This window comes from Olea europaea, chromosome 4, assembly GCF_002742605.1.
Source record: "Olea europaea var. sylvestris chromosome 4, O_europaea_v1, whole genome shotgun sequence".
NCBI lineage: Eukaryota > Viridiplantae > Streptophyta > Magnoliopsida > Lamiales > Oleaceae > Olea > Olea europaea.
In genome coordinates, this window is record NC_036240.1 from 10,641,085 (window position 1) to 10,651,550 (window position 10,466).

The 10,466-nt window shown below is 32.0% G+C and overlaps 1 protein-coding gene across 1 annotated transcript; it reads left to right on the forward strand.

Moving 5' to 3' along the window:
* The first annotated feature begins 3,375 nt into the window (after positions 1 to 3,375).
* Positions 3,376 to 10,105, forward strand: LOC111393020 (crocetin glucosyltransferase, chloroplastic-like). Its single transcript, XM_023018421.1, has 2 exons — positions 3,376 to 3,459; positions 9,290 to 10,105. Exons 1-2 carry the CDS (start codon positions 3,376 to 3,378, stop codon positions 10,103 to 10,105), a joined length of 900 nt encoding a protein of 299 aa, XP_022874189.1.
* Positions 10,106 to 10,466: the final 361 nt, after the last annotated feature.

The following is a 10,466-nucleotide window of genomic DNA, read 5'->3' on the forward strand; positions in this document are numbered from 1 at the left end:
TTCTATACTGGACTACTTACATGCTGACCTTTTGGGTCCAGCATCAGTAAACACCCTAAGTGGATTTAGGTTCTATTTTCTTATAATAGATGATTTTTCAAGAAAAATATAGATATTTGTTTTAATACAAAAGTCTAAAACTTTTAAAAAGTTTAAGCAATGGAAATCTATGATTGAAAATCAAACAAACAAGAAAATCAAAGCATTAAGAACTAACAATGGTCTTGAATTCTGCAATTTTGAATTTAACTCATTTTGTAAAGAGGTTGTAATTCTAAGACATAAAACTATAACATACACCCCTCAGCAAAATGGAGTTGTTGAGAGAATGAATAAAACCCTATTGGAAAAGGTTAGGTATATGTTGTATAGTTCTGGACTTTCAAAAGTTTTTTGGGATGAAGCTCTAAACACAGCCACCTATTTAATTAATAGAAGTCCATCTAGTGCTATTGATTTTCAAGTCCTTAAAATGTTATGGTCTGGAAAAATACCCGACTATAGCAAACTCATAGTTTTTGGCTGTGCTGCTTATTCCCATCAAAGTGAAAGCAAACTTGAGCCTAGATCCCAAAAATGTATTTTCTTGGGTTATGGAGAGGAAACCAAAGGCTATAGACTCTGGGTTAAAGACCAAAAAGGTTTTAAAGTAATAATAAGTAGAGATGTCATCTTTAATGAGAACGACATGCCTTGTATAAAATCTAAAGATTCTAAAATTCCTGAATCTGCACTAGAGAATAAGACCATCATGGAAGTTCAACCTGAAAATGCTATAAATCAAGATGATTCTTTTGAGGTGGAGCACTCCTAATCTGAAATAAATAATGGGGAAGATGATTTTGAAAATGAATCGGAATTTTCAATAAATAATCTTGCTGATTATCAGCTAGCTAGAGATAGGGAAAGAAGAACCATAATTTCCTCCACCAGATTCAATAATGAAGAGTTTGTCACTCTTTTTTCTGCACTTGACTCCTTAAATTCTTAACCTACATCTTTTGATGAAGCCATTAATTCTCCTGATTCTAAACTTTAGAAGGGAGCTATGGATTAGGAAATGGATTCCCTTATTAAAAAATAAAACCTGGATTTTGGTTAATAGACCTAAGAATCAAAAGATTGTAGATTGTAAGTGGATTTTTAAAATTAAAGAAGGAGATTTAAATTCAGAAAATAAGAGATATAAAGTCAGATTAGTGGCTAAAGGTTTCACTCAAAAAGAAGGAGTAGACTATAATGAAATATTCTCTCCAATGGCCAAATACACTTCAATTAGAATTTTACTGGCTTTATCTGATCATTTTAACTGGGAATTAGATCAACTTGATGTTAAAATAGCATTTCTAAGTGATGATCTTGATGAGACAATATACATGACTCAACCCAAAGGATTTGAAATTAAATCAAAATCAGATAAGGTTTGCTTGCTGAAAAAACTCTTTATGGGCTTAAACAAGCTCCCAGGCAATGGTATTTGAAATTTAATTCGTTTGTGCAGACTTTAGGTTTTGTAAAAAGCTGTTATGACTCTTGTCTCTTCTATAAAGGTTCAGGTGGAGTTGAATCTGTTTATTTGTTACTATATGTTGATGATATGTTGTTTGCTTATCATGATAGAAGTGAAATAGACTTCATTAAATCAAAGTTAAAATCTGATTTTGAAATGAAGGATTTAGGACAGGCTAAAAGGATTCTTGGAATGGAAATAAATAGAGATAGAGATAATTACATATTAGTGCTAAAGTAAGAATCCGAAGAAAATTCTTGAAAAATTTTCTATGCTCGATTGTAAGCCTGTTACTCTTCCTATTGCTAATCACTTTAAACCGTCTACTGAACAATCACCTAAAACTGATGATGAATTAAAGAGAATGGAGAAAGTACCTAATGCTAACACTGTAGGCTCTATCAGGTATCTCATGGTCTGTACAAGACCTGATCTAGCACATGGAGTTAGTGTTTTAAGTAGGTTCATGGCCAACCCAAGTGAAACTTACTGGCTTGCAATAAAATGGATGCTAAGATACTTAAAAGGGTCATCTGAATTATTAGGTCTAATGTATAGAAGAAGCAATGAAGAGATAACTTTGAAGGGTTACACAGACTCGAAATTTTTCTAGTGACTTAGATAGGAGAAGATCCACATCTTCCTATATTTTTACTTTGTGTAATGGATGTATAAGTTGAAAGTCACAGCTACAAAAATTAATTGCCTTATCATCTACAGAAGCTGAATATATTGCAGCTTGTGATGTTGTTAAAGAAAGCATCTGGTTAAGAGGTTTACTAAATGAAATTGGTTTTGCAAATAATTCTGTTAACATTTGTACAGATAATCAAAGTGCAATACATCTTGGTAGGACCCTGTATATCATGATAGAATCAAACATGTAGACATAAAATTTCACTTTGTGCGAAATATGGTTGAAAAATGTTTGATCAAGTTGATTAAAATTCCTACAAAGCTCAATCCCTTTGATTTGGGAACTAAGGTACTGCCTCTAAACAGATTTAAATTTTGCTTGAAGATTCTAAATATCACATAAAAGGATGGTAAATTTAGAACTTCAAGTGTTGTTTATGATAAGGTTAACTGATTTAAATTTTTGTTTTTACAGGAACTTAGAGCAAGTGAAGTTAACTGATTTAGTAACAGGATCCATTAGTAAAGACCAAGATTCAACTCAGCAAGGTGGAGATTGTTAAGAATTTTGGGCTGCCTCGTTAAATCTTGGGTTATTGGGCCGCATCTTTATTGAGGCTGAATCACATACAACCGGGTTGCTGACCTTTTAACAAAAATGTTTTTTGGAAACACGACTTTAGCCTCTTTGAGGGGATGTGAATCTGCCGTCCACGTGGCTTCATTCCAGCCCTTCGATTGTGACTGTTGAATTGATCAGATATATACTTGACCTTGGTACTATTCACACACTCTGGATCCTTCTTTCAGTCTCTTCGTCTCTCTCTGTTTTCTGAGTGAAAATTAGGATTTTGATCTCTGTAAAATTGAAATCGATCTTGTGATTGAAATGGTTGTTCTTAGTGATAGAATCTGATTGTTTAGTACAATCATTAGATAATGATTCTGTGAGGTTTTCTCTGATTGAGAAGAGGCGAGAGAAATTTTGTACTGATTCTTGGTTGATATTAGTGAATCTTGAGCTAAATCCCTTAGTAGATGCTCAACGGGTTATTAGGTCTCACGACTGAACATCCAGGCCCTTTCAAGGGCGAAAAATCTCTGGTGTTCTTTCCTTTTAATTTTCTACAATTTTTCATTTACTTTTACAAATCAATCCTCAAACTTGAAGGTTAAATATAACAATTAAAATAGGTTGTTTGAAGTGTTTGAAATTGGGAGAAGATGTCATGCGGAAGATTGACAAGCAGTTGTGGGTTGGAGGTAAAGATAAGGGTGGAGGTGGCTATGGATATAAGGTGGTGGTGTTGAGGGTTTGTGGATGGTGGGGACAATTTGGGTGGTGCCGACAATGATAGAGTGGGATGGGTTGGGGATGGGGTTGGAGTGAGTTGAAAAGTATTTGTGATCAATTAACTAGATAATTTGTGACATAATAAAATGTTTAATTTACAAATAAATATATAGTTGAAAAGTGTTTGTGCTCAATGAATATGAACAATTAACATAACAATTATATCGAAACACTTTATCATAATGAAAAGAAAATATTAACTCCTATCAATGTAAATAGCATCGCAACCATGGATTTTGTACAAGATACAGTTTAAAATCTTGTAAAGAATGTACAATTATTTGTGCAACTCATCCATTGCAATGTGTTTACAGACAAATAGTATTTCACTAGGGTCAGAATATAATGCTAACAAACATATATAACGATTACTGTCAATATAATATATATCATCCAATGTTAAAGAAATATTACCTCTGTAGTATAGGAAGAATAACTTTAGTTCTTCTTTGATGACACAACTAGCCTTTTATTTAAAAATTTGATCCAATACAAAAGGCCCATAGAAGCAAGCCAAGAAAGCGAAGGTGGATAAAGAGCTCAAGAGAAAATGCTTCCTCTATGAATATAAGGGTCATTGGAAGAGGAACTCTCGAAATATCTAGCTTCCAAAAAGCAAGGTAATGGAAATATTTTCAATTCTAGATAGTAGATTATGAAGTCACTAATCAAATTTGAAGTTCATTAGTAATTGATGAGTGATTTACACTCATTATATTATGACATTAATTTCATGATTTTGCTATCTTGGAGAGTATTTTAGAAGTGCTAACAAGTGATTTTGGTGTTGTTTTGTAGATTGATGGAAATGGAGAAAACAAGAGCTAAAAGAGGCCAAAAGAAGGAAATAGGTAAAAGTTAGGGAAATTGGATGAAATGACCAAAATGTAAGAGATCCAAAGTTCGAGGATTAAAATGCAATTAATCAAAAGTCGTGTCGAAACTCACAATGATGATCCGAGAGCGCTAGGAGGCAATTGGATGAAGGAAGGTGTCAAAGGGATCAAATTTAGTCAAAATATGATCACAAATCATTTTCCAACCGAAAAGTTACACGTCGGAGTTTTGGTCTCACATTGAGACCTATTTCTGACATAGCAAACAATAGAATTGGGAAATGATGTTTGAAAAAAAGTTATAGCCCTTTGAGTTACCTTTCCAACGCATCTTGAATCATCTCAATCGGATATCGGATGAAGAAGTTATGGTAAAAATACTGAAGGAGGCGAAAACTGCATTTTCCATCCGAAGTGGGCGCCGTGGCGCCCAAGATGCTGAAAACAACAGTGAACGTGGCACCGCCTATGAGGAAAAATGGGATTTTATATTTTTGGAATCTTTTCTTGGCCCAACTCAATCCTAATTTGTCCAATAACTTCAAGATACTATAAATACCATTTAAAAAGACCTATTTTTGAGAAGGATGGGGAGGCAAGATTGAAGGATTCAACTACATAATTTGAAGGAGGCAAAAATTGAAGACATCAAAAGGAAGGAGGAACAACATCAAAGAAGAAGATTGAAGATCTACCCAAAAAACTAGTTTTTTCTATCCTTTTCCTTATATTGTTTATTATAATTTGTATGATTTTCATTTATTATATCATGAACTAAACAAATTATCTAGGGGTTTGATGTAGCCGAATCGAGTATGGTTTGATGATTTTATAATTATTTCTTTGATTTTTTCACATATATTTAATTGTGTCATGATTTTAATGCTTTCAATTACTTGATCAATAATTGCATTAATAGATGTTAGTCAATTTCGGCACTCGAGAGTGGGGAATTTAGGCGTGATCATAAGATTGACACAACATATGTTTTATGGGTTTTGAAAGAAAGTGTAAAATCTGTGAAGCTTACTCCATAAAAGAATCGAGACTTTTATAAATTCTTCATTTTCAATTCGGAATAGAGATATTGGAATTGGAATCTAGGATTATTTTCTAACCGGCACTCGAGAGAGGGGAGAGGAATATATTAGGATTCTTGATTTTAAATATGGGAAAATTAAATGGAATTATTGAAAATCGTTAAATCATAATTGAAAGTTAGATGAAGTCAATCCCTAGGCCTTCTCATTTGATAATTTGTATTCCCCAATTTTGTCGCATCCAATTTACGTTAGATTAGTTTAATTTATTCACTCATAAAACATTAAATCCATTTAATCATACATTTGTCTAGATAAAGTAGAAATTGCACAATTATAGTACTTAGTGAAATTTAAATTATAATACATGTGGGTTCGACACTCTTTACTCTATTATTATATTACAAAACTTGACATCGTACACTTGCGGTATAAAATCACGTTGCATAAATCGCGTGGCTGTAATCGAGAAGCTCAATGAAGGAGAGTTCACTCTCAAAGTTTGCACACGAGAGTTGTTGTTTGCTAGTGCCACTGTTGACCGGGAAAACTTTTGAAAATTTGTTATTTTGTTCTAGACATTAAATGGAATTTAATTTCCGTAGCTCATTTAGTTGAGCAGGGATGTTTTGTAGTTTTTGCGTTGTTTCAACTGGATATATAGTAAATTAATTCTCTTATTTATTATGGACATTAGTTTAATAGTTTGTATAATTTGATTCGGCTCTATGAATAACATTAATGGGTCTAATAAATATATAAGGTTGTCTTACGCTAATGAGACTTATTTTTGACAGATTAGACTTTTTCACATTAACCTTAATAGAATTCAAAAACTAAAAATTGATGGTTCTTTCAGGCAATTACAGGTTGAATCTTTTATGTTATGTGAATCTTGTTTGGAGGGTAAGATGATCAATAGACCATTTACTTCAAGGGGATAGGGCCAACGATGTCATGAAATTAGTGAATTCTATTTTATGTGGACCAATTATTGTCGAGCTAAAAGTGGGTCCAAGTATTCCATCACTTTCACGTTTGATTACTCAAGATAGAATTATGTGTACCTGATGGCTTGCAAGTTTAAAGTTCTTGAAAAATTCGATGAATTCAGAATTAAAAAATAAATAAATAAATAGAGAAAGGCAATTATTCTAAGAACATAGACATTTTGATCAAATCAAGGTAAATAATTTCTATTTACAACTTTAGAATATACTTATGAAAATTAGATCTTATCCCAAGTGAGTGCACCAAGTACACCAACATAATAGTGTTTTCTTTTTGGGGATATCCTCTAAATATGCCCACAAGATACTCGTAAAGTTATTAAATGGCGTAAGCCCAAATTAAGGATATGAACTCAAGATATAATTATGTGTACCTGATGGCTTGCAAGTTTAAAGTCCTTGAAAAATTCGATGAATTCAGAATTTTTTTTTTTTTTTTTTTTTTAAAAAAAGGCAATTATTTTGATCAAATCAAGGTAAAGAATTTCTATTTACAACTTTAGAATATACTTATGACAATGAGATTTTATCCCAACTAAGGGCACCAAGTACACCAACATAATAATGTTTTCTTTTTGGGGATATCCTCTAAATATGCCCACAAGATACTCGTAAATTTATTAAATGGCGTAAGCCCAAATTAAGGATATGAACTCAAGATATAATTATTTGTACCTGATGGCTTGCAAGTTTAAAGTCCTTGAAAAATTCGATGAATTCAGAATTAAAATAATAATAATAATAATAATAATAATAATAATAATAATAATAATAATAATAATAATAATAATAATAATAATAATAAAAAGAAGGCAATTATTCTAAGAACATAGACATTTTGATCAAATCAGGGTAAAGAATTTCTATTTACAACTTTAGATTATACTTATGAAAATGAGAGTTTATCCCACTAAGTTCACCAACATAATAATGTCTTCCTTTTGGGGATATCCTCTAAATATGCCCACAAGATACTCTTAAAGTTATTAAATAGCGTAAGCCCAAATTAAGGATATGAAATATTTTTCATTTCCTCTCTGTGTTCTTATTTTTATTATTATTTTTTTTTCCTTGGTGGCCAAAATTATTGACTACATTAGGCTGGTCAGATTTTCTTTTTCAAGACTGGTAGAAGATTTATCACTTGAATATAATGCAATCAATTGGACTCCTGATTTTAACATTTTTATATCAAAATGTCAGGATCTTATAAGATTTAGAAAATATGATCTTATTTTCAAATTTAGGGAAAAAAAAATAAAAATAAAAACTAGCCTAAGAAGTTGTATCTTTTCAATATTTCTTCATTTTGGTTCTAAAAATGTTCAAGAACATCAAACTAACTCCAAATTGGTTTCTTTTGGCAATTTTTCATTAATTGCTCAGTTATTTTCATTTGCACTAATAAATTACAAGATGACTGAAAACATTTCTGAATTTAACAAATAAATCGCATATTATATTATGCTCTTATTTGATACCTATTATTTTCAAATTACGTTTCTCTCTCTTCTTTCAAACCATACATTTTTCAATATTACACGCAAACACAAAAATTTTTCTTATTCTTTAACCATACATTATTCATCAATGTACTATTTTAAAATGCATTTTATATCAACAATGAGGCACAAATAGACAGTATATGGAGTTTCAAGGTATTATATTTATACAGTCATGCTACATGCACATCAAGTTTGACATCATTTGAATTGGCAAATTTTAGTACATTGATTTTAACAAAACTTTTTTCAATCAATAGCCAAATTTTCCACGCATAGGAGAGACGTCAAACTTAATGTCAACAAGAAATGTACAAGAAGCATAATTCATAAACTCGTGAAAAATGTAAATCTTAAATTTTTAATTTCCTAACAAGGTATTTTAATCATTTTTATGACTTTCTATTCATCCATTAACTTTTCTGTCATAAAAGTCAATTCTTTGTGCCGATGGAAAATTTTATATGTTTATAAAGTCACAGCTGGCCACTCTTATTGGTGAGTTGAAGACCAACTTAATTTATCCTTCCAATTTCTTTTTTTATTAATTTGAATTTATGCATATTCCCTCTTTTCCACCCATCTACCAAAAATCACGAACCCTTATCTTAAGAATATTAAATGACAAAAGGCATGGCGACATGGTCCAAGATGATATTTATGGTAGAAAATGACAGTGCGACAATTCTAAGGGCAACTCCAACCCATTAATCATTCAACCATTTTCCACCAAATTTCACCATTTTCACCAAAAACACTATTCCAACCCAACACCAACTCTTGCACCATTTTACATCAAAAAAAATAATAAAAGTCTATTTTGCCCTTTTATGTATGACCAAGTTGATATAAATAGTATTTGTGTCATTTTACATCATACATAAATTTTAATTTATAATTAAGTAGTTAATTAATAATAATAAACTTTAATCGCAAAATTAATAATTATAGATGAATAGATTAAAATAAAAGCACTCAAAACAAAATGCATTAATTGAACATTTGTGAGATAAATCTATGAATTTCGATAATTAAATTATGACACTACCTTAATTTCTAGATTTGAAATGTACTGCATTGTTTTTAATAACATGATTTCATATTTTCTTAGTTGTGGTATTTTTATTAGTTGTACTGCATTTTTAAAATATATTAAATAATTTCATATTTTCGTAAACAAAATGTAATTATATATATAGTAATTTATGTAGTAGTAAATCAAATAAATAGATAATTTTTCAGCTATATAAATTGTGAAAAATAAAATAAATGGAGAAAATGACTAAGCACCGTTCATTTGGTGCAATTTTTAATGTAATGAGTTGAATATGATTTTTAGTTTGGTGTAGGGTTGGAGATTTTCTAATTGCTTTGGCAATATATTAACAATGTTTCAATCAGCAAAATGCTAATACCAAAGAAGAAATGGATCGACAACAAGAAGCCACAGTAACGAACAACCATCACTTCTTGATCATCTTTTTCCCGATCCAAGGCCATATCAATCCGTCCCTCCAATTAGCGAAAAACCTGGTGCGCAATGGTGCAAAAGTTACCTTAGCCACCCAGAACAGCGGCCTTAAAAAAATAAAATCCTTCCCAACTCTGCAGGGCTTGTCATATGTTTCCATTTCCGGTGATCAGGACGAAGATGACTCACAAAACCAGGAAGATTTTTCAAGCTCGGTACTCGAATTTAGGCGCATAGGCTCCCAAAATCTCGCCAGTCTTGTCCGAAAGTTTTCGGCCGATGGGGAACCGGTGACCCTTATAGTTTACAGCATCTTACTTCCTTGGGTGGCTATGGTAGCCCGTGATCTTCAGGTACCATCTGCTTTTCTTTTTAATCAGTGTGCCACTGTTTTTTCCATTTTCGACCGCTTCTTCAATAGTACAGATGGTCTACATCATGGCGAAAAGGATCCTTCCATCTCAATAAAACTACCGGCGTTGCCATTATTTTCTTCAAGAGACTTGCCCACCTTTCTCTTACCGGATAGTCCCTTTAGTGGCTTGATGGTCCCTGTGATGCTAGAACACATACAAATCCTGGAGCAAGATTCCACATCATTTGTTCTTATTAATACATTTGAAGGATTAGAACAAGAATCAATCAAAAATATCACCAATATGAAGGTTATTTCAGTTGGACCCTTAATACCATCAGCTTTCAGTGATAGAAATGATTTGACAGACAAATCTTTTGGTGGCNTGTAACATACCAACATAAATAAAGCTACCTATAAGATCGATATTTGAGATGGTCTAGAAAAAAGTCAATGCAATAAATTCTTTAACACATTCATCAATTTGTGGTTATCTTTAATTCGATGACTTCTAAGATCATTCAAGATCACATTGTTAACTTATCCCACATTCCAGACACCAAAAAAGGCCCTTGGATGAGATCAACGAGGAGTCCACGGCCTTTTCCATTTTTACAAATCAGTCCCTGAAGAATTACCATGGAGGCCCTCTGATTTTTCAAGTTCATTTAATCCCGTCTCCAAAAACCCTGGATTGATTTGCTCTAGAACCCCACGGCTCAAGTCATATTTTTGCTGGTCCACCATTGGCC